Source organism: Budorcas taxicolor, chromosome 1 (assembly GCF_023091745.1).
Source record: "Budorcas taxicolor isolate Tak-1 chromosome 1, Takin1.1, whole genome shotgun sequence".
Lineage (NCBI taxonomy): Eukaryota > Metazoa > Chordata > Mammalia > Artiodactyla > Bovidae > Budorcas > Budorcas taxicolor.
This window is the reverse complement of record NC_068910.1, coordinates 135,158,547-135,182,194: the sequence shown is the minus strand read 5'-3', so window position 1 is coordinate 135,182,194 and position 23,648 is coordinate 135,158,547. Positions and strand designations below refer to the sequence as shown.

At 38.5% G+C, this 23,648-nt stretch overlaps 1 protein-coding gene across 1 annotated transcript in view; it reads left to right on the top strand.

Moving 5' to 3' along the window:
- Positions 1-12,712, top strand: part of TFRC (transferrin receptor) — a 29,387-nt gene extending 16,675 nt beyond the window's left edge. The window contains exons 8-19 of the mRNA XM_052637911.1: positions 252-350; positions 705-844; positions 2,513-2,670; positions 3,354-3,473; positions 5,032-5,117; positions 5,330-5,393; positions 6,360-6,427; positions 7,426-7,484; positions 8,024-8,105; positions 9,656-9,877; positions 10,703-10,843; positions 11,426-12,712. Coding sequence (XP_052493871.1) covers positions 252-350; positions 705-844; positions 2,513-2,670; positions 3,354-3,473; positions 5,032-5,117; positions 5,330-5,393; positions 6,360-6,427; positions 7,426-7,484; positions 8,024-8,105; positions 9,656-9,877; positions 10,703-10,843; positions 11,426-11,668 — 1,482 coding nt within the window. The 3' untranslated portion in view covers positions 11,669-12,712. The remainder of the gene's footprint in view (positions 1-251; positions 351-704; positions 845-2,512; positions 2,671-3,353; positions 3,474-5,031; positions 5,118-5,329; positions 5,394-6,359; positions 6,428-7,425; positions 7,485-8,023; positions 8,106-9,655; positions 9,878-10,702; positions 10,844-11,425) is intronic.
- Positions 12,713-23,648: the final 10,936 nt, after the last annotated feature.

Genomic DNA, 23,648 nt, shown 5'->3' with positions numbered 1-23,648 from the left:
CAGTGGATCTCTATTATTTCTTAAAACTACAAATGAATCAACAGTTATCTTGTAAACATTTCAGTTAATTTCTTTAAAAAAGTTCCATTTTAAGGCAAGTATTTTTTCCTATACATGTTAGCTATTGAAATGTTGGAAGTATTGGTGTAGTCTGCTGTAGCCCTTTGTCTTTCAGTATATGTTCAGTATGTATTCTTTTCATTTTTGTTGATTAGATCTTCATTTTCTGAGCTTTATGTGTTTTTCTTTAGGTGGCAAATGCTGAAAGTTTAAATGCAATTGGTGTCTTGATATACATGGACCATAGTAAATTTCCCATTGTTAACGCAAATCTTCCAATGTTTGGACATGTGAGTTTTTATTTCTTGACTAAATAAGTTACTGGCTTCTACAAATTGATGCTGGGTTCCATCTACATTAATAGCAATAGAGCTATGCCTTCCTTAAATACTTTTTTTGCCCTTGGAGAATTTTAGCAGTAAGTGAGAAGACGAATTGCATGACTTTGAAACCTAATTATTACTTATTGCTAAAAAAACTTTACCAATAGTACCTTGAATTAAGAATTTGACGTATGCCATTATAGTTGTACATATACTCAGACTTTCAGACTATAAATGTAGGTTATAGCCTCATACAGAAGTTGAATCTTATAGGGATTTCTTGAATAAATGTGTGAGCTAATTACTCTTTTGTTTTACTAGGCTCATCTGGGAACAGGTGACCCTTACACACCTGGATTCCCTTCTTTTAATCACACTCAATTTCCACCATCTCAGTCATCAGGATTGCCAAACATACCTGTCCAAACAATTTCCAGAGCCGGTGCAGAAAGACTATTTCAGTAAGTTCTTATTTGAAAGCCATCTTGCAGGGTCAAGTTTTATAATTAGGGAGAAATAATAATCTGTTGATTTGATAAAATCTTAAAACAATTGGCTGTAATTTTCCACATGTTGGGTCTTTGGGGGATGGTTAGCTGTTAACTTGATGTATGTAAAAATGAAATTTTTCCTCTATAAAGTGATCTTAATAGACATTCGATTCATTAAACTTGAAGAGACCTTGTTCAGTCCACCCAGTGAATTTCTTGTGTAATATTGTTGGCTTACCTTCTGCTTGAGTACTTCCTGTGGTTAAAGCATTTTGTTACCTATGGCAACATTCAGTTATTGAAGAAGATCTTTTAGAATTTGTATTGGGCTGAAATCTTATTCCCTGGAATATCCATTAGTTCTGGACTTTCTTTTTTAGCAACAGAATGGTTTGTCTCCTTGTCTGTAGATTGAATATCCTCAGTTCTCATGACAGTTTCCCAGATGCTTTATAGTCATAATTAGCCCTTCTGGATATCCTCCCTAGGGTACTAGTATTTCTGTTTAAAAATAGAAGCCAGGCTGGTTAGAGTACATGTCATTAATTTTTATCTTGATCTGGATATATCCCCTCATATTGACAGGGGATGTTAGTCTATTTTCAAACATTCATGTGAGCATTTATTTGCTATGTGACATAGAATAAGTTACTGTAACCACATTGGTGATGTTTGACGTAATTGTATAGCTGAAGTGTATTCTACTTAGCAGGATTACTGATATCAAATGAAGAGCCATCTACATGCAAGGACTTTATATATGACTATTAATAATGTGTCTAAGAGGTTTTTGTAATAGGTGATTCTTTTTGTCTAAAACCAAACTTAGAATCAGCTACTTCTTCCTACTACCTACAAGCCTTTCCTAATCTGTGAAGCCAGCCCTTTATCTTGTTCTTACATACTGGGGAGTTAATAATGTTTTGACTTATTTATATAAGTAAGCCCTTTTTGAGCAGTCATTATTTGGATAACACATGTGGAATCAGAAGGGGGAAGCTATCTAACCTAACTATAGCAGCATGAGGGTATTCTTTCATAACTGAGATAAGAATGTATACTTGCCTTGTTGGGCTTTCCTTGTGACTCATCTGGTGAAGGATCCGCCTGCAATGTGGGATACCTGGGTTTGATCCCTGGGTTGGGAAGATCCTCTGGAAAGGGAAAGGCTACCCACTCCAGTATTCTGTCCTGGAGAGTTCCATGGACTGTATATGTATAGTCCATGGGGTCTCAGAGTTGGACACAACTGAGCGGCTCTTTCACTTTTCACTTTCACTTGCTTTGTTAGTAGAGAGTTAGGAAACATGAGAATGTATTAATGCACCTTTATAGATAAAGACTTCATTTTTAATCCATCTTGGAGTCTATTTAAAATGTAAATTATAGCTATTCTCTGGCAGAAACACATATATCAGGTGGGATAGGCAATTTTTTAAAAATTCATTAAACTAGGAAGCAACTCATAATTTTCAAATGACTGCCTACAGATGAGAGTAAACACAAGTGTTTGGTCACTAGTGAGTAATTTTGTGTGTTCTCTCTATTTGTCCTCTTAACCTCGAAAGTCACTGATTTTGTAAACCTAGAGGAAGTTAACAGTAACTCAGAACTCTGATCTCTACTTTCTGTTTCTAGAAATATGCAAGGAGATTGTCCTGGCACTTGGGGAACAGACTCTTCATGTAAGCTGGTATCATCACAGGATAAAAATGTGAAACTTAGCGTGAACAATGTGCTGAAGGAGATAGGAATTTTTAACGTCTTTGGAGTTATTAAGGGCTTTGAAGAACTAGGTAAAGATCCTTGGGGACTTTTTGTTTGGTTTTCCTCACTAAAGATGTGGCTAGAGGGAGCGAGGGCAGGAGGGCTGACTGGGCTTAGTTTCTTGAAATGCTAAACCATATCTGTCCTAAAGTGAACTAAAGTTCAAGTGCCAGCTTTAGTAGGAGGTAATAACAGCCTAGAAAGTTAACTTCTTGAACTGACCATTGTGCCTAGGAAATCTCTTTTTAAGTTATTAAATAGACCAGAGGTAAGCAAATTTCTTCTTAAGGGAGCAAATGATAAACATGTGGTAGGCCAAACAGTCTCCATTGCAACTCTTCAACTCTGCCACTGCAGCATGAACTCAGCCATGGACAATATTAATGAATGGGCACACAGGCTGTAGTTTGCCACTCCATCTGTTTGCTATCAAATAGTCATATATCATTTGGTAAGGAAAGCCCTTGGACTTCAGTGCTTACTACACAGTTAGCGAGCACAAATAAGTAATGTAGAAAAAAGAGATTAGTATTATCATATGAATGTTTAATCCCTGGAGTCCTAAGTCAGATCTGAAGTAAGGATCTCTTACCCTTACTACATATACTACATTTTTTACCCTTCTACTAATGTGCTTATTCTAGACTTCACTATTAGAAAACAGTTTAAAAGCTGTTTGAATAATTTATCTTTTTTTTTTTTTTTAATTAAGATCGCTACATTATAGTAGGGGCCCAGAGGGATGCCTGGGGTCCCGGAGCTGCAAAGTCCAGTGTAGGAACAAGTCTGCTATTGACACTTGCCCGGTTACTTTCCGATATGGTCTTAAAAGGTAGAGTACAAATTTTGAGAACTTGAGCATCTATGTACTGTGCTTCTAAATGTTATAATGTGCTTTGCTCACTTTTGCCTGTGTTGTTATGGTTCACTTGTGCTGGGCCCTAGGATCCAAAGATTCAAGAATGTGATGGGGGTTTGTATATGTGGGTGGGTGGATGTAAGAGTGGCAAGTACCACGGGAGAGAGGCTTAAAAGTAAGCCTTTGTTACATAAACATTCCTTAAAGTTTATTTTATTTATTTAGTTTTGGCTGAGCTGGGTCTTCATTGCTGCACAGGCTTTCTCTATTTGAGACAAGTGGGGGCTACTCTTTGTTGAAGTGTGTAGACTTCTTATTGCCGTGGCTTCTCTTGTTGCAAAGCATAGGCCCTAGGACTTGGGGCTTCAGTAGCCACAGCAAATGAGCTCAGTAGTTGCAGCTCCTGGGCACTAGATCGTGGGCTCAATAGTTGTAGCACACAAGCTTAGCTGCTCTGCGGCATGTGGGAGCTTCCTAGACCAGAGATTGAACCCGAATCTTCTGCATTGGCAGGCGGATTCTTTACCACTGAGCCAACAGGGAATCCCTAGACCCTGAATTCTTAAGTACAAAGTAGGTTGTCTTTTGTTGTATCTGCCTTTGACTTTGAAACAGTTTTCTGTGCAGTGTCTTCATCGCACTGGGAATCATGAGTTTCCCTGAGACACTGAAAAGCATTGTATTGGGCCCTAAATTCTCTTTGACATATCCAGAATGATACCGCAAATCTAACATGGTCCCTAAGGAACCTGTTTGAAAGCAAGCAGTGTCATACCTCTGCACTATGTTTTATAGTTTGATTATAGAATGATAATATATAACTTTATAAATAAATAAAATATTCTGTATTTGATTCATAAGTATATTATATAGTATATGTTTATGTAAGAAAGGCTCACTTTCAAGCCTTTGTCATATGGTACTTGACCCACCCACACATGCAAACCCCCATCACAGTCTTGAATCTTTGGGTCCTAGGGCAAGTTGCAGTGCTCAACTCATATACAAAAGTAAGTTAATGCAGAAAAAGATGTACCCGGGGGAGGGGGAGGAGTGGAGTGGAGGGTAGTGGCCCATAAAAGCCCCAAAGGAGCTATCATTAATTTCTCTGAAAACTCACTCTTTCCTAAACTTAAATTTGTGAGTTTTAATTCTATCTCAAATATTTGTTTTTAAAGTAATCTGGTATTTTAAGTTACTTCTAGGCAAATCGTTTTCAAAGAAGATACTTTGGTTGTGACTTCAAATAGCTCTTGGTCTGGAAGTTATGGGACTCAAAGAATGGAATGTAGGAGTGAGGTCTAGTAAGCTGGTCCCTACTGTGTGCTTAAGGTCTTATTTGCAAATGATCTCCTATTACTTTTAACATTTATTTCTATTTCTTCTTTTGGTTCTTTTCACTTGGGGCCTCAAAAGGAAAAGAAATAGTTTTGAATCTGTAGTTTGTAACCTGAAATTTCTGATGCATCTTAAGTCAGTTACCAACTTGTAACCTGTCCCAAGATAGAACTAACTTTTTGTTGTCTCTTAGGTCAGTTTAAACCCAGCAGAAGCATTGTCTTTGCCAGCTGGAGTGGTGGAGACTTCGGAGCTGTTGGTGCCACTGAATGGCTAGAGGTATTATCCATATCTCATCCATGCCCAGAATGGGCCTCCCACTTGTAATTGCTTATCTTCCAAAAACCATACTCTTTTAGATTTGTTGTATCATTTTTTACCTTTGTATATTTAGTTTCAATAAAATCCAAACTTAAACAGAAATCCCTAATAATAGCTCTGTCGGTGATAACTGGATACATACTAGTACATTTGTATTTTTCCTTTTCCAGGGATACCTTTCCTCATTGCATTTAAAGGCTTTCACTTATATTAATCTGGATAAAGCTGTTGTTGGTAAGTGTCTTTTCTTTAGTATCTTTTAATGATAAATTTATAAACTACTTATAAAATAGAAGAAGAAAGCTTTCTAAAGCAGCACTTGTTATTTTTTACAGTCTACACTGGACATAGCCAGATCAAAAGACTGACATAGCTTTCTCTTAAATAATACATTAAGTTATATGGGTGTGGAATGCCTTGTCTAGAGCAGTGGTTCTTTACGTGGTCCCAGATCAGCAGCATCAGGATCACTTGGGAACGTGAGAAATGCAAAATTTCAGGCCCTACCCTAGACCTTTTGAACCAGAATCTGGACCATACCATCTAGCAAACTGTTCTAACAAGTGCTCTGGGTGATTATGATGCACTAAAGTTTGAGAACCACTAGTTACCTACTTTGGACCAGGAGGAAATAAACCATACCCATAGAATGGTACTTCTGGAGACTGATTCACAACTTGCTAGATTGTGGCTTCATGGGTAGAAATATAAGATAGTCAAACTTCTGAAAGAGTCTGGTGTTACTAAAAATACAGATGTAGCCAGTGGATGAAGTGGAAAGTAATGAAATGTCTATTTGGGGAAGAAAAAGGAAGGGGTTACAATTAAACTAAATTTTATTAGTCATTATTGCTATTTTACCTTTGCAACAAAATGTATTGAATATAACAAGCTTGCTGTAGCTACTAGGTGACCGCCCTAACATGGGTGAACCAAAAAGTTACAAAAATACAAATCGTTAACATTAAATATGCAAACTCAAGGACTAAGAGCTTCAGTTGAATGAAATTTGGTGTTTAGCAGTCACTCCAGAGCTTGACTCCTCAACCACTTTTTTGTCTACTTCATAAAGAGGGATAGTTGTTGTATATGCCGTCAATCTTGGTTATTGTCCTCCTGTTTGCCAGGTAGTTTTAGCTGTAGAAGTAGTAGTGTGCAAACTGCTTGACTAAAGGAGGAGCAATGTTAATCTCTTTGCAGGTACTACCAATTTCAAAGTTTCTGCCAGTCCGCTGTTGTATTCACTTATTGAGAAAATCATGAAAGATGTGAGTATATCCTTGATCATGAAAGTGTAATGAAAGTTAGACAAAATATTAAGATGACAAACATTTATATTGAACTGTAGGTGTCTGTGAGAGTTGTCTAGAGTCAGAATGTTAAGGATGGGTTCAGTTCAGTTCAGTCGCTCAGTCGTGTCCTACTCTTTGCGACCCCATGAATCGCAGCACACCAGGCCTCCCTGTCCATCACCAACTCCCGGAGTTCACTCAGACTCATGTCCATCGAGTCAGTGATGCCATCCAGCCATCTCATTCTCTGCCGTCCCCTTCTCCTCCTGCCCCCAATCCCTCCCAGCATCAGAGTCTTTTACAATGAGTCAACTCTTCGCATGAGGTGGCCAAAGTACTGGAGTTTCAGCTTTAGCATCATTCCTTCCGAAGAAATCCCAGGGCTCGTCTCCTTCAGAATGGATTAAATGAACTTAGACCATACCTGAGACTTAAATAAGAAAGCCAGATGAAATACTCATTGAATAAAAACAGACATATGAATGACTATAGTTTTGAATGAGCAGGGAAAAAACATATTGGAGTGATTAAAGCTGGAGATGAAAAAGGGTCAGGGAACTTGACCTTGATTCCATGGGAAACTGGAGAGTTACTATAGGGTCTCCCAGCAGGGCAGTAATGTGTTTGCAGATTAGGCTGGCAGTAGTATAAAATGTGTTGGAAGGAAGAAACTAGAAAGAAGATAGTAGGCAGAACATAAAGGCTAATAAGCACTGTTAAAACTGGGTGAAGCCCCCTTTAAAATGTTAAAAAGGAAAACTTTTAATCTCATAACTAAAAGAACTAACAGCACAAGCCTAGAAGGAATAACTTCAGAAATTATGGATTGTTTTAACTGTTTAAAGAAATTTTTTTCAAGATGATATAATGAAAAATTTAATGTTTTAAATAAATGTTTATAGAGAAAAATGTTAGTGACTAGTCGGAATGAATAAATCCAGAAAGGTTCATTTTAATCATAATTTATTTTACAGGTGAAACATCCACTTACTGGGCTGTCTCTGTATCGGGACAGCAACTGGATCAGCAAAGTGTAAGTTGAGAAAGGTGAACGAATAGCTAACAGGAAAGCAGGGTCACTCAATAAATAGCACCTACTATGTCCATTCGAGGTTTTTTTTTTGTTTTTTTTTTTTAAACCAGGATGCCCTTTTATTAGTTTATAATGAAAAAATAAGTATCCCCAAAGATGAAGTATTCCAGATCCTTAGTCTTTTCCTATAGAAGACCTAACCTAATCTCAGGCTCTGTGGTAAACACAAGCATAGCAAGAAGAACCAACTCAGAGGCTTCCAAATGGCATGGCTATAAGCTGTCTGTGAAAGTGAAGTCGCTCCGTCATGTCTGACTTTGCACTCCCCCCATCCATGGGATTCTCCAGGCAAGAATACTGGAGTGGGTTGCCATTTCCTTCTCCAGAGCATTCGAGGTTTAAACATAACCTAGCATTGAGTTTATCTGTACCTGGAAAGATTCAGTTTAAGAATTTACTTGAGGGTAGGATAGGGGTGCATGTAGCATAGTCTGTTCTTTAGAAAACTTTCTAAAGATACTTTTTGGCTCTTCTTGTAGGAAGAAACTTTCTTTGGATAATGCTGCTTTCCCTTTCCTTGCGTATTCTGGAATCCCAGCAGTCTCTTTCTGTTTTTGTGAGGTAAGTCTGAAGAACGGTACAGCACTATATCTTAGATCTTCTTTGGTCAGTTTTGAGACCAAGTTTCCTAGAATGCTTAGTATGTATTGAGAAATTATACATGTGCAGTTACTGTAATCTTCCTTATTGTCAGTCTTAACATAGAATTTTAATCTCAGCTTAGTTAGCATTTGAGTTTATTTGCTAAAACTTCTTCAGTTATATAGAATGACTTTTAATAACAAGGCTGTCTATTGGAGAGTGCAAGTATAGAATATTTCCTTCAAACAAAGTTCTACTGGATAATGCTGTTCTTGATGCCTGTTGAAATATGATTGTAGATGTTTGTCCCGAGATGTTAGTTAGTCTTTTAGGCAGGGATTATAGATAAAAGCACGAAAAAAAAAAAAAAGGCGAGCTTTTTAAGGGACAGAACTTTGTACTGACCAAGTTGTTGGAAAACCAAGATTGGCTTGGTACAAGAGCCAATTAGAAGACACTGAAATCCAGGCAGACTGAAAATGAAGGCCTCTGTGTTGGAGTTGAAAAACTAGCTCTGTAGCAGGCTCTTCCAAGGTGTGAAGAGATACCAGAGTTCTTAACAGGGGTTCAGGGTAGAAACTGCTGACTTTGGCATCAAGTTGTTGACCCAGTAGAGGCCAGGTCCTTACTAGACTTCTTCCCACTGGGTGTTTTAGCCTGGGATTAGGACAGAAAAAGTGAGGAAGTGATGAAAGGTGTGGATTTAGAGATTAACATAGCTGGAATTCCCCTAACTTTCTGCTAGATCAGTAGTATGAATGGTATTGAAACATTAGGTCATGATGTCTATTTAGTACCCTAGGAGGAACTGAGTGTTAGGTCCCAGGGTTGAGGAAATTTATGGATGATCTCTGTTGACCTTCAGAAGTCTTTTTTTTTTTTTTTAAGCTGTTCAGAGGTATAGGTAATACCTATACAAATAACATACATACCTATACAGATGTACATGTGACACGTACAGATAAGCATGTACAGTCTGAAAGTTAAGGACTGAGGTCAAACCAAAGGACTGCCAATGAGATTGTCACCAAGGACAGTGGTAGAGTTGAAGAAATAGTTAACAAAGTTGTCCAGTGAAAGTAGAGAGTTCTTGTGAGTGTCTCGTCAGAAAGGTAGCATGAATGGATGAAAGGTAGCATGAATGCATGATGGGAAAGAAGGTAAATTTTTGGCTAAAAGTAACACTTTATATTGAAAGTACATTTCAGGCATGCTCTCCTCTTCTCTCATGCCAAACTTCTCAGGGAGACAAGAACAAGGATATAACCTGTTCTGGCTACAGATCCATTCAGGGTCTGTGATGTGATAAACAGGGATTCAGTACAGCTTAGGAGAAAGTAAAATCATTCCAGGAGTAGGTTAGGTTCAGAGGAACAAGCAAAAGCTGTATCTTCTGAAAGTAGTGGATAGGAGATAAAGTTGGAGAAGGAATATATTAGAAGCAAAGGAAGAACTATAGTTACTGTTACCTTGATGGGGGAAACTAGAATGGGAAGCTCCTCATCTTATAACCCACCTTTGTTTCCCAGGACACAGATTACCCTTATTTAGACACTCCCATGGACACCTACGAGACATTGAACGGAGAAGTTCCTCAGCTGAACAGAGTGGCACGTGCAGCAGCAGAAGTGGCTGGTCAGCTTGTGATGAAACTTACCCATGGTGTCGAGCTGGACCTGAACTATGAGATGTATAATGACGAAATACTCCGTTTTGTGAAGGAAATGAACCTATTCAGAGCAGACATAAGGGTAAGCACTAATTAAATCAGGTTCCTACTGGTAAAGTATCAAACAGTCTGAAGAATACTGTTTAGCTATTCCTGGGGAACAGGACAGGTAGCCAAAGTATGTTTTAAAGTGCACTGAAGTATAATTTTGCGTAGAATCCACAATTCACTTGAGAGGAAGCTCAGAGACTGCAGTACATAGGACAGACCACAGCAGGTGTTTCAGAATCTACAACAGTGTTACCTCATTCATCTGAAACAATTCTCTCACTCACGTATTCCTAGCACCCCATAAAGAGGCTGGATGTAAACCATATGAAGATCTCAACTATGAACTTTTAAGTTTGGGCCACAAATACTTTTCAGAGATCACATGGGTGGAGAGAGGAACATAGCCAGTGGGTTTATTTAGTGTTGATCCTTTTTGTCGAATATTCAAAGTTTTGATAAAACCAAATTAATATTAATGAGTGGCTTTTGTAGTACCAGAAGGCAATTCAACAGATCCCTTAAATAAAGTAAATCACTGATAACCGAATCTTAATTATAAGGATTGGCTTTCTTGAAACTTGAAACTAATTGTAACTGATCAGAAACTGGGACGTAAGAATGGATAATAGTACTATTTGCTGAGCTTAAGTATGAGTACGTTACTTAGCTTATAGAGCCTGGAACCTTGTATACAATATGTTTATATCTAGCTTTTGCTGACTTGAGCTTGTTTGTGAGTCTCGCCCCCTTTTATCAGAATCATTTCAGTTACTACACCTAAATTTAGACAGGTATGTAGAATAGCACCCTTAGAAATATAATGTCTAATAGTGGCTTTCATGTCTTTCTGTTTCAGGATATGGGTCTGAATATGCAGTGGCTGTATTCTGCTCGTGGAGACTTCTTCCGTGCTACATCCAGACTAACTACGGATTATAAGAATGCTGAGAAAACAGACAGATCTGTGATGAGGGAAATCAATGACCGTATCATGAAAGTACGTAATCCTTAGAAAAAGAGGAAGTCAAGTTTGTTCATTTCTAATTGGTAAATCTTGTGTTTCTAAAAAGTAGATTTTATAATTCTAGGCGCCTGGAATCCTTTCCCGCTTTAGAATTCAGCACAAATTTTAAAAAAGATCTAAAGCTGTATAAACTATAAACTAAAGCTATATAAACTATCTAAACTGAAAATACAGAAGACATTTGACCTAGTATTAGTTTTTTTAGGCTCTAAAATCATTTTAAAGAAAGGATCAGTAATGATTTTCATCTGTCATTTTCTCTGTATTTCTGTTTAATTCAGCCCTTAGCTGTTTTATTGTAGTGGAAACTTCCATATGGAGGCTCCAACCAAAAAAGAAACAAAAAACAACCCAGTGCAGTTAGAATTTACAAAGGAATTGACAGCTTTCCTTACAGTTTTAACATTAGAAGGTTAGTAGCTTGGTTCTCAACATTCTTAAAATTCAGGGAAATTTAAACATGCAAGTGAGAATGATGGTGGCTTTACTATACCAGGTCGTTTTCTCATGGCAAAAGCTGTAGCATTGTGTAAGGTCTATGTTTTGTTTCCGTAGGTGGAATATCACCTCCTCTCACCCTATGTGTCTCCAAGAGAGTTTCCTTTCCGACACATCTTCTGGGGCTCTGGCTCTCACACTCTGTCAGCTTTACTGGAGCACTTGAAGCTGCGTAAGAAACTTAATGGTGCTTTTAATCAAACACTGTTGGAAAACCAGTTGGCTCTGGCAACTTGGACTATTCAGGGAGCTGCAAATGCCCTCTCTGGGGACATCTGGGACATTGACAACGAATTTTAAATGTGACACCCAAAACTTAATACGAGAACATCAGGGTAGTGTGGTTTCTAGACTTATATTGGTTATGCTAAATTTTCAGTAGGGCTAAAAAACTAATATTAAAAATCTACCCAGTCTTGGTACTACTAGATGTTGGTCTTTAGGCAGCAGCTTTCAATACAGGGTAGGTACTTGCATTTCTAGTTAAATTGAATAATTTTTTTAAATGTTCACAGTAGAATATTTTCTGTGATTATCTCTAGACTTTTTAGTGCTTTGTAATGGTAACTGCCTCTTTCCTGTCATAGTTCTGAAAAAGTCAGAACCAGTTATGTGAACTATTGGTCTAAATCCTAAGGACGTGAGCTGGTTATCTTTTGAGCTGGAGGAGGAAGGTGGCTTAGAGTGATCTTCCATCTTCATTTGATGCTAGACAGACACCAGGCTGTAAGGCTTTACTCTCCACGTGGGGTCTCTGCCTTCTGTAAGGATTTAGCTGGTTTCCACCTCTGAAAGTGGAACAGTTCACTTTCAGAAGAGATGGGACATGTTTTCTTGCCAATGAGGTCTGAAATAGAGGGCCTTCAGCTGCATAAAACGAGGTTCAACTATTTATCACAGGAGTAAGGCCTTAATGTGGCAACCTCAAGATTATCTATGAAAAGAGGAGACCAGAAAGCCAAAGACCTAGTATATTTTATTTTCCTCTATCCCTTGTCCCATAAATCTTTGTTAGTTTTTTGTTTTCACTTATTCCAAGGTATTTTGAAAGAGAACCAGGTTTTAGGTGTTTAATTTCAAACTCAATTTATCAGACTTTAGAGAACACAATGCCAAATTTTGGCCAAAGTGTTAATTTTTTGGAAAAGCTTCCTGTCATTTTGGCACTGAGATATTTATTGTTTATTTATCAGTGACAGAGTTCACTATAAATGGTGGTTTTTTTTAATAGAAGATAATTATCGGAAGCAGTGCCTTCCATAATTATGACAGTTATACTGTCGTTTTGTTTTTTTTTTTTAATAAAAGCAGCATCTGCTAATAAAACCCAACAGATACTGGAAGTTTTGCACTTGTGGTCAACACTTAAGGGTGTTAAAAAATAACCGCAAGCCAAATAAAATTATAAAACTCAGTCTTGAGAATTAAATTTAATTAGTGGTTGCTAATCAAGTTAAACTTCTATTTAGCTAACCAGATAAAACTGGCAGTTCTACTAAATGCAGTGAATTGTGACCAAGTTATAAATTAATGTCACTTAAAAGCTGTGGTTGTATTCATACATGCAAAATTTTACAGTTCAATTTCTCTAAGATGTAACTTCAATTTGAATTTTGCAAAATTTCCAGTACCTTTGTCACAAACCTAACTCACATTATCGGGAGCAGTGTCTTCCATAATGTATAAAGAACATGGTAGTTTTTGCCTACCACAGTGTCTGTATCGGAGACAGTGATCTCCATATGTTACACTAAGGGTGTACGTAATTATCGGGAACAGTGTTTCCCATAATTTTCTTCATGCAATGACATCTTCAAAGCTTGAAGATCGTTAGTATCTAACATGTATTCCCAGCTCCCTATAATTCTCTATCTTTTAGTTTTAGTTGCAGAAACATTTTGTGGTCATTAGCATTTGGTGGCTAACTTCAACCACTGTAAAATAAAACTACTTCCTTCAAGGTTCTTTGTTTTTAAACCTAATGTGTTTTGTTATATTTGTGGTCTCTCCGGGCCTTCTGTTAGGCAGGATAGTAGCATACATTTGTAATGTTTGCTGTTTCCAGGTGAATTTAACTTTATCCCCTTATTTGCATGTTATCTCCTATAAACGTAGTTCACACAAGTTTGAATCCAGAATTAACCTTTTAGCTTAAAGCAGTAGAAACTTGTACCAGAGTTTGGGGGGAGGGGCAACTTCAGGGTTGAGGGAGGTAAAGTTTGCTAAAAGGTCTTTGATCATGTCTCCCCAACCATCAGTATTTGGTGGTTATAAGTTAAACATAGACATGAACAAGTAAGTTTGAGACCACATCAGTTAGGACTTTTTTTCCTACTCACTCATTTTTATTATAAACCTGATAAAGCTGTTCTAAGGCAGTTCAATACTGTCACCTAAAAAAAGTTCATAGGGTAATCTTAAGATTCTTAAATTTAGTGTCATTTATGTAAATTAAAATAGATCTAGATTAATATAGCCTCACTGATTTGTTTGACTATTCAGTCTGTTTCAGTCTTCCAGTGTTTTATCTTGAACTGATACTTAGTGTAAGTGAAAAGGTCAGAGTTGGGATTCCTGGTTTGAGTATCATGCTTTGTCATTTTAATGAAAGTTCAGTGACTTCAAGGCATATTATGAATAACGGGTATACATTTTACAGCAGTAAATTTCTTCAGAAAATTTTTCTGTAGTTAGGATTAAGTTAATTGCAATCAAACAAGTCATGTGGTAAGGGGCTTAATATTCCTGGGAGAAATGGATATCTGACTAATGCCAACCAGCTGGTCAGATTTTTTCCGGTTTTAGATGTCACATGTATTTTGAAGGTAAAAGGATAAAATGAGGGAGCTTTGTCATGTTTCACTATTCTAGAACTTGCATGACCTTTATTGTGTTTCCTCTGGAATGCTGTTGAAATTTTAGTTTACTAAAAATAGTGTATTAGCCAGTTTACTGCTCAGCTGTATGTTTGTGAACAAGTGATATGCCCTTAAAATTGTATACAATCTGATATGTGCAACAATGTGGAGATTCCTCAAATGATTTAATAAAATGCTTGAACACTGAGTTGTCGTTTTAATAGATTTCACTTAGGTTCCCAGTAAAACTGAGCGGAAAGTACAGAGTTCCCATATACTCCCTGCCTGCACACTATCCCCATCCCAGTTTCTTTGATTAGCAATACTCTGAGAGTGCCCCACCCCCACCAAGTACATTTGTTATAGTCAGGGACTCTATCTTGACACATCATTATCCTCCAAAGTCCATAGTTTACATTAAGATTCACTCTTGGTGGTTTACAGTCTATGGGTTTGGACAAATGAATAATGATATATTTACTGTTATAGTACAATACAGGATAATGTTACTGCCCTTAGTATCCTGTTCTACCTCTTCAGCTTCCCTTCCCAGTAACCTCTGGCAACCACTGATAATTTTCAGCGTTTCCATAGTTTTGCCTCTTCCAGAATGGCATGTATTGGGTTGGCCAAAAAGTTCACTCAGGTTTTTCCATTACATCTTAGGGAATCATACGGTTCATTCAATGTAGCTTTTTCAGATTGGCTCATTTCAGTTAGTAATATGCATTTAAGCTTCCTCTGTCTTTTCATAGCTTGATAGCTTGTTTATTTTTAGTGCTGAATAATATTCCATTGTCTGATGTAACAGTTTATTTCTCCATTCACCTACCAAAGAACATCTTTGTTGCTTCTAAATTTGGGCCATTATGAATAAAGACATGGACAGGTGTTTATGTGGACATTGAGTTTTCAGTTCATTTGGGTACATACCAAGGAATGCAATTGCTGGATCATATGATAAGAGTATCTTTTTGTAAGAAACTTCTAAAATGTCTTCCAAAGTCACTGTGCCATTTTGCATTCCCACTAGCAGAGAATGAGAGTTCCCGTTACGCCACATCCTAGGCAGCATTTGGTGGTGTCAAGTGTTTTGGATTTTGGCCATTCTAGTAGGTATGTAGTGGTGTTTCATTTTAATTTGTATTTCCCAAATGCTGAGACGTTGAGCATCTTTTCATGGTTTTATTTACCAAGTGTATGTCTTTGGTGAAGTGTCCAGATTTTTTGCTCCTAATTTAAGCAGGTTGTTTGTTTGCTTATTGTTGAGTTTTAAGATTTTTTTTCTTTTGGTGTATTTTAGATAACAGTCCTTTATCAGATATGAGTTTTACAAATATTTTTCCCCCAGTTTGTGGTTGTCTTTTTATTCTCTTGAAAGTATCTTTGCAGAGCAAAAGTTTTTAATTTTAATGACATCCAGTTTATCAGTTATTTCTTCCATGTATCACCAAACCCATCTAGATTTTCCCCTATGTTATCTTCTTGGAGTTTTATAGTTTTCCATATAAAGGATTTTTGTAAAAAATATATGGTTTATTCATTTTTTTGCATATGGATGTCCATTTGGTCATTGGTTTTCATTAAGAACACTCTAACAGGTCACATCATTTGCAAGTATTTTTTCCATTCTGTAGGTTGTCTTTTTGTTTTAGATTAATTTTCAAATATATACAAACAACTCATACAACTCAAAATCATCAAACAAACAACCCAATCAAAAAAATGCACAGAAGATCTAAATAGACATTTCTCTGAATAAGACATACAGATGGCCAAAAGGTGCATGAAATGATGGTCAACATCGCTGATTATTAGAGAAGTGCAAATCAAAACAATGGGGTATCACCTCACATCAGTCAGAATGGTCATCATCAAAAAGTCTACAAATAATAAATGCTGGAGAGGGTATGAAGAAAAGGGAACCCTCCTAGACTGTTGGTGGGAATGTAAATTGGTGCAGCCACTGTGGAGACTACTACAGAGGTTCTTTTAAAAACTAAAAACAGCAATTCCACTCCCAGTCATATATCCAGGAAAAAAATACAATTCAAAAAGATATCTATCTATCTATCTATATATATATGCACCCCATTGTTTACAGCCACACTAATTACAGTAGCCAAGACATGGAAGCAACCTACATGTCCATCAACAGATGAATGGATAAAGATGTGGTGTGTGTGTGTGTATATATATATACACACACACACACACAATGGAATATTATTCACCCATTAGAAAGAAAATGCCAGCAACATGGATGAACCTGGAGATTATCTTACTAAGTGAAGTAAGTCAGAAAGACATATTTGATATCACTTATACATGGAATCAAAAAAAGGATACATATGAACTTATTTACAGAACAAACAGACTCACAGACATAGAAAACAAATTTACAGTATCCATGGGGGAAAGATGGGGGAAGGATAAATTAGGAATTTGGGATTAACACAACTATATATAAAATAGATAAAACAAGGACCTACTGTAGAGCACAGGGAACTCCACTCAATAGTCTATAATAACCTATAAGGGAAAAGAATCTGAGAAAGAGTGGATTTAATGTATAACAATCACTTTGTTATATACCTGAAACTAGCAACACAGTAAATCAACTATAATGTGAAATGAAAATTAGAGATGCCATGTGGGAAAACATTGATAAAATGATTTCATGAATTGTAACATGGGAAAAAAAAACACACCTGATTTCATACCAATTCTTGCATGGCAAAAAATAAGCATAACCAAATTATAAGGTAATTGGCAAAAAATATTTTATTCATACATAAAACGCTTCCTTAATACCTAAAGATATATAACGCATTTTTGATGTAGCATCATTCCTGCAGCCCTTTCTCTTTTCTGTACTGTTTCCCATTCTCCCTGCTTTGAAAAGTATTCTTTGTAAGTGCTCACACCAAGAACCAGGAACCTTGTCAGCTCAAAGTGTGTTTGACTGTTATTCATGCAGGCTACTAGTGCTTAGGAAAAAAGTATGTGAGGAAAAAAGCATGAGTATGTTCATGCATGTACAAGCTGGAAGGTAAGAAAGGAGGCATGAAGGTCTGACCTGTTCCCATGCTAGAACTCAGCCCTAGTGTTCCTTGATATCCAGTTGGTCCCCACAACTAATTCCATAACCCCCAACTGAGTACATAGAAACTGGCCCATATCTAATTTCTATATGTAAATTCCCAGAACTCACTAAATAATTCACTCTCTTCTGTTTTAGCAGCCTGGCTTTGGTACGGTATATATGCACATGCTAGAGAGGCAAGAGACTTGGGAAAAGGAATTAGTAGACCAGGAGCCCTGAATTTGTATCTAGGCCATGGAAATTCTAATCCAGTCACTACCCTTAAGTTGCCGGATGTCCTCGGGTAATCTGCTATACCTCTCAGACCGCAGTTTCCCCACTTCTAAATGCAGGGGTTAGGCCTGATGTTCCTCTAGGAGCCTTTCTAACTTTAACATAAAATCTGTCTTCCACTGAGAATGTATGCTTCCTCCCTCAAATTCAGATTTGATTCTATCCTTTTAGGGTACCTTTACAATCCTTTCCTACCCATCCAATAGCTCAGATGTGCTACTGATGAGACTTAATTTGTTCTTATCTTGGAGACATTCTTCAGACACTTATGCAAGTGCCCTAGATCTCCCCAACTAGTATTCCTATTGGTTTAACCATCTGATCACCTCCTCTGGGGCTTTGATATTGAGGTGTCCTGGAGGACTAAACTAATATTCCAGAAACTTGTCTTTTTACTATAAACAAGCTGACCAACAACATATACAAAAATAAATATGAAATGGATTAAATACCTAAATGATATAAGACCAGGTATTATTAATATAAAACTCCTAGAGGAAAATAGAACAACACCGTTTGACATAAATCACAATATATTTTTTGGATCTCTCTCCTAAAGGAAATAAAAGCAAAAATAAATAAATGGGACCTACTTAAACTTAGAAGTTTTTGCCCATCAAAGAAAACCAACAACAAAACAAAAAGGCAATCTACTGAATGGGAGAATATACTTGCAAATGATATGACCAATAAGATTAATATCCAACATTATTAACAGCTCATACAACTCAACATCAAAAAAACAAACAACCTGGTTAAAAAGTGAGGAGAAGAACTGAGTAGACATTATTCCAAAGAGGAAAGGCACATGGAAAGATAATCATTGTTGCTAATCATCAGGGAAATGCAAATTAAAACCACAATGAAATAGCACCTCACACCTGTCAGAATGGCCATCATTAAAAAGAACACAAATAAGACACGTTGGCAAACATGTAGAGAAAAGGGAACCCGTACACTGCTGATGGGAATGTAAATTGATGTAAACACTGTGGACAACTGTATGGAGGTTTCTCAAAAAAACAAAAATAGAACTGCTTTATGACCCAGCAATTCCACTCCTGGGTATGTATGGAAAAAACCCAAAACACTTATTTGAAAGATACATGCACTCCAATGTTCATAGCAACACAATTTACAATTGCCAATATGGTGAAACAATCTAAATGTTCATCAACAGATGAATGGATAAAGAAGATGTGGTACCTACACACAATGGAATACTACTCAGCTGCAAAAAGAATGAAATTTTGCCATTTGTGCAACGTAGATTGACTTAAAGGGCATTATGTGAAGTAAAAAACAACCCAATCAAAAAGTGGGCAAAAGAACTAAGACATTTCTTCAAAGACATAAGGATGGCTAATAAACACATGAAAAGATGCTCAACATCACTCATTATTCAGTTCAGTTCAGTTGCTCAGTCACGTACGACTCTTTGCGACCCCATGAATCGCAGCACGCCAGGCCTCCCTGTCCATCACCATCTCCCGGAGTTCACTCAGACTCACGTCCATCGAGTCAGTGATGCCATCCAGCCATCTCATCCTCTGTCGTCCCCTTCTCCTCCTGCCCCCAATCCCTCCCAGCATCAGTCTTTTCCAGTGAGTCAGCTCTTCGCATGAGGTGGCCAAAGTACTGGAGTTTCAGCTTCAGCATCATTCCCTCCAAAGAAATCTCAGGACTGATCTCCTTCTGAATGGACTGGTTGGATCTCCTTGCAGTCCAAGGAACTCTCAAGAGTCTTCTCCAACACCACAGTTCAAAAGCATCAATTCTTCGGCACTCAGCTTTCTTCACAGTCCAACTCTCACATCCATACATGACCACAGGAAAAACCATAGCCTTGACTAGATGGACCTTTGTTGGCAAAGTAATGTGTCTGCTTTTGAATATGCTATCTAGGTTGGTCATATGAAAATCAAAACCATAATGAAGTATCATCTCACGCTGGTCAGAATGGTTATTATCCAAAATCTACAAACAAATGCTGGAGAGGGTGTGGAGAAAAGGGAACCCTCTTATACTGTTGGTGGGAATGCAAACCAGTACAGCCACTATGGAGAACAGTGTGGAGATTCCTTAAAAAACTGGGAATAGAACTGCCATACGACCCAACAATCCCACTGCTGGGCATACACCTGGAGGAAACCAGAATTGAAAGAGACACATGTACCCAATGGTCATTGCAGCAGTGTTTACAATAGCCAGGACATGGAAGCAACCTAGATGCCCATCGGCAGACGAATGGATAAGAAAGCTGTGGTACATATGCACAATGGAATATTACTTACCTATAAAAAGGAACATATTTGAGTCAGTCCTAATGAGGTGGATGAAACTGGATCCTATTATACAGAGTGAAATAAGTCAGAAAGGGGAAGACAAATAGCACATATTAATGCATAAATATATGGAATTTAGAAAGACAGTAATGACAATCCTACATGCAGGGCAGCAACGGGGACACAGATGTAAAGAACAGACTTTCGGACCCAGTGGGAGAAAGCGAGAGCGGGAGGATTTGAGAGAATAGCATTGAAACGTGTATATTACCATATGTAAAACAGATGGCCAGTGCAAGTTCGATGCATGAAGCAGGGCACCCAGAGCCCGTGCTCTGGGACAACCCAGAGGGGTAGGGTGGGGAGGGAGGTGGGAGGGGGTGTTCAGGGTGAGGGAACACATGTATACCTGTGGTTGATACACGTTGGTTGATATATGGCAAAAGCCATCACAATATTGTAATTATCCTCCAATTAAAATAATTTAAAAAAGATAAATACAGTATGATATTGTTTATATGTGGAATCTAAAATAAAACAACAAACTAGTGAATAAAACAAGCAAAAAAGCAGACTCACAGATACAAAGAACAAAGTAGTTGTTATGGGGGGGCAATATAGGGGTGGTGGAGTGGGAGGTAGCAAGTATTGGGTGTAAAGATAGGCTCAAGGATGTATTGTACAACATGGGGAATATAGCCAATATTTTGTAACTTAATTTTAAGTGAAAAGTAACCTTTAAAAATTGTATTAAAAATTAAAATGAATAATAAGTAAACGTGTACCTTAGTCCAAGCAACTTAGCAGCAGCAGTCCGTTTGTCGGTTACCAACTTCAACTCAAAGTGTCCACCAGGGGGCGTCAGAACCCAGGACTATGGCGCTTCATTCTGAATGGTCTATGTTGATCCAGGGTTTGTAAACTCTGGGCTCATCTGGCTCTTTCTCTAGCATGGCAGAAGGCGCAGGCACGTGGGAACAGCTGGCAGAATCTCCTCCCACTGCTCTAGTAACTGTCTGAACTGTTTGGAGGCGTGTGAGCCCAGCTGCCCGAGCAGCTCTGAAGAGCTCCGACTTGCTCGATAAGATGAAGGCACTGTCCATTCTCGGTCCTGGGAAGACGTGACCTAGGTTAACAGATAGCCCCATGCCAAATAATTCCTTTAGAAATCCCTCTCTAAAAGCTCCACTAAGGGGCAGATGGTCCATTTCTGACTAAGAAATCTCTGCCCTTTGTCATACTGCATCGTTTGCTCAGATATCTGTCCTAACCCCACACCTCACTTCCCTCGCACCTCAGCTCAGGCACTGGAGGTACTCCAGGGAACCAGCACCCACTGTTTCTGTTTGCACATGGTGAACTTTTAAAACCAATGGCTGCTGAGCCCCACCCTAGAGATTCAAATTTAATTGTTCTGGGGTGGAACTTAGGCAGCTGAGTTTTTAAAAGCCCTTCCCATGTGATTCTTATGTGCAGCCTTATGGAGAATCTCTGGGTTCAAGGCACTACTCAAGTGTAGGAGCCTGAAAAAAATACAGAATCTCAGCATCCCCTTCCCAGCTTGCTGAATAAGAACCTGTTTGAGAAGCACTGGTCAAGTCAGCATACTGTTCCACTTCATCCATGCTCATCGCCCTGGCCAGAACCACAGGCCTCCCCAACTTTCTCAAGTTAGAGCACTTGCCTTCAGAAGTTTTTGCCTCTGACCTACAGAGAGAAACACATTTTATAGCAGGATGTACAGCACACACGTGTGTAGATAATGAAATTAAAATATCATAAAAATACTTCTATTATTCTTACTGAAGCAAACTTGGATTCGTTCACTTGCGCACAGATAATCTACTTTCTTGTGATCAAGAAAAGTGCAGCATTCATTGCAGGACACCACGCAATGAGTCCAGGCAGCTAGAGTTCCAAAGACCCAATTTCCTGATGATTCCAGGAAAAACTTTTAAAGATGGAGTGAGGGAGGGGAGATTGAAGGATGCATGACCAGCTCATGGATATTCTTCTGATTGGCTAGTGGTGATGTAATTGGGAGTCAACATCACCAATCTGCTGGTTCCAACTGGTCTGGGGTCTACATGCTTGTGGGCAGCACACAGTTAACTTATTCCACCTGGTGGGAGTTTCAGTATCTGCCAAACAGCTCAAAGGACATGGCTCAGGATATTATCTATAGCCCTTGAGGAGGAACTAAAGGTTATTGATGTTGTTTAATGGCTAAAGTATTATTGTTTCGTCTTGCTTGGCTGTTATGCTTTCTTTCTGCATTTTCTTACCTCTCTGATCAAATTTATTTTTTCTTGTAACTTGGGGAGGGCCTAAGAGGCTAAAGTTTTTCTACAGAAAAGAGGCAGGCAGAAGACATGGTGGGACGGGTGGGTGGGGGCGTCTATCCTGGGAAGCCCCAGAGTTACACTATCTGGTTGTTTACACTATCTGTGATGAACTCTAATCCATTCAGTAGGTATTCCTGGCTCCTACTGTATACCTGGCATTGTTCTAGGTGCCTGTGCCAGTCTGTTCCCAGGCAAAACTTTCTGTTATTATGGAGTTTATGTTGGGGTGGTGGCAGGATAGGGTTGTCAGAAAGTTAAAAGTAAATCATGAATATGAAGGGCATGCTTGAAGATTAATATTACAAAGTTTCTTTTAAAACATATTTGGGGGTACTTATGAATCCTGATTGTGGTGTTTTTTGATCTCAGTCCTGGGTATACACACTTTGTAAAACCCAAGTCTTTGCATTTCTCTGGATGCATGTTATGACTCAGTGAAAAGTTCAAAAAAAATTATATTCTGATATTTTCTATTATTGTCTTCTCATTAAAAAAAAGCCAATTAAAACACTAAATTCAGTTCAGCTACTGTTAGGTCATAACAGGAGTTTAAAAAACATTGCTTTCTTTTAAAACACAAAACAGAACCAAAGAAAAACCTTCAGCCCAATAACTCCACAGCATCCACCACTCTTGAGCATCTGCTTACAGGTATGAGACAGGCTGCCTTCCTTGCCCTCCTGCTTACCTTGTGTGCAACTGTCTCAAGCCTTCTTAAGGGCAGTGCCACAAGCCTCCCTCAAGCAGCTCGGGCCACCTCTGCTTAGAACTAGACCTGACAAGCCCTTCTCCCTGCAGAGTCACTCTGCTGTGGGCAGCTCTCTTCAGGTTCCAGTTCTGGGAAGAGACTGGCACAGGCACAGAGGAGGGCTGGGGTTATTTCTGCAGCCACCTCCTGAATCTTCTGAACCTTGTGCTTCTAGCCTGTCTCATTTACTCCATTATGGGGTCAGTCCCCTTGGGGGAGATGAGACTCCCTGGCTACTAGTACCAGAGTCATCAGACAATGCAGAGAAGGAGCCATCCTCTGAGACAATTCCCATCACAGCCCCCACTGCTCAACGTGGTGGTGGGGACAGTCCAGAGTTGGGCCTGGGTAGGATGGGTGTGGGGAGCAGGAGGCCTCTTTTCTGTGAGCCTATGGTCCAGATAACCCTGAGCTAGGGACACCAGAGGCATGGGTCTGGCCCCTGAGAGCAATGGAGGGGAGATGGGAGAATGGGGAGTTGGGCTCCCCTAACAGAATCAGCAGGACCATCCACTATGTAGGTGGTTTGACCTCTTGCCTTGTTTAATTTTGAGCTTGATTTATCAGCAGAAAAACTTGCTCCAAATCAGTTGTTTGCATCTACTGATCCCCCAAACCTAGTCAGACCTGATGCTTCCCAAAGTTCCTGGGTTTGGTGTTGCTTT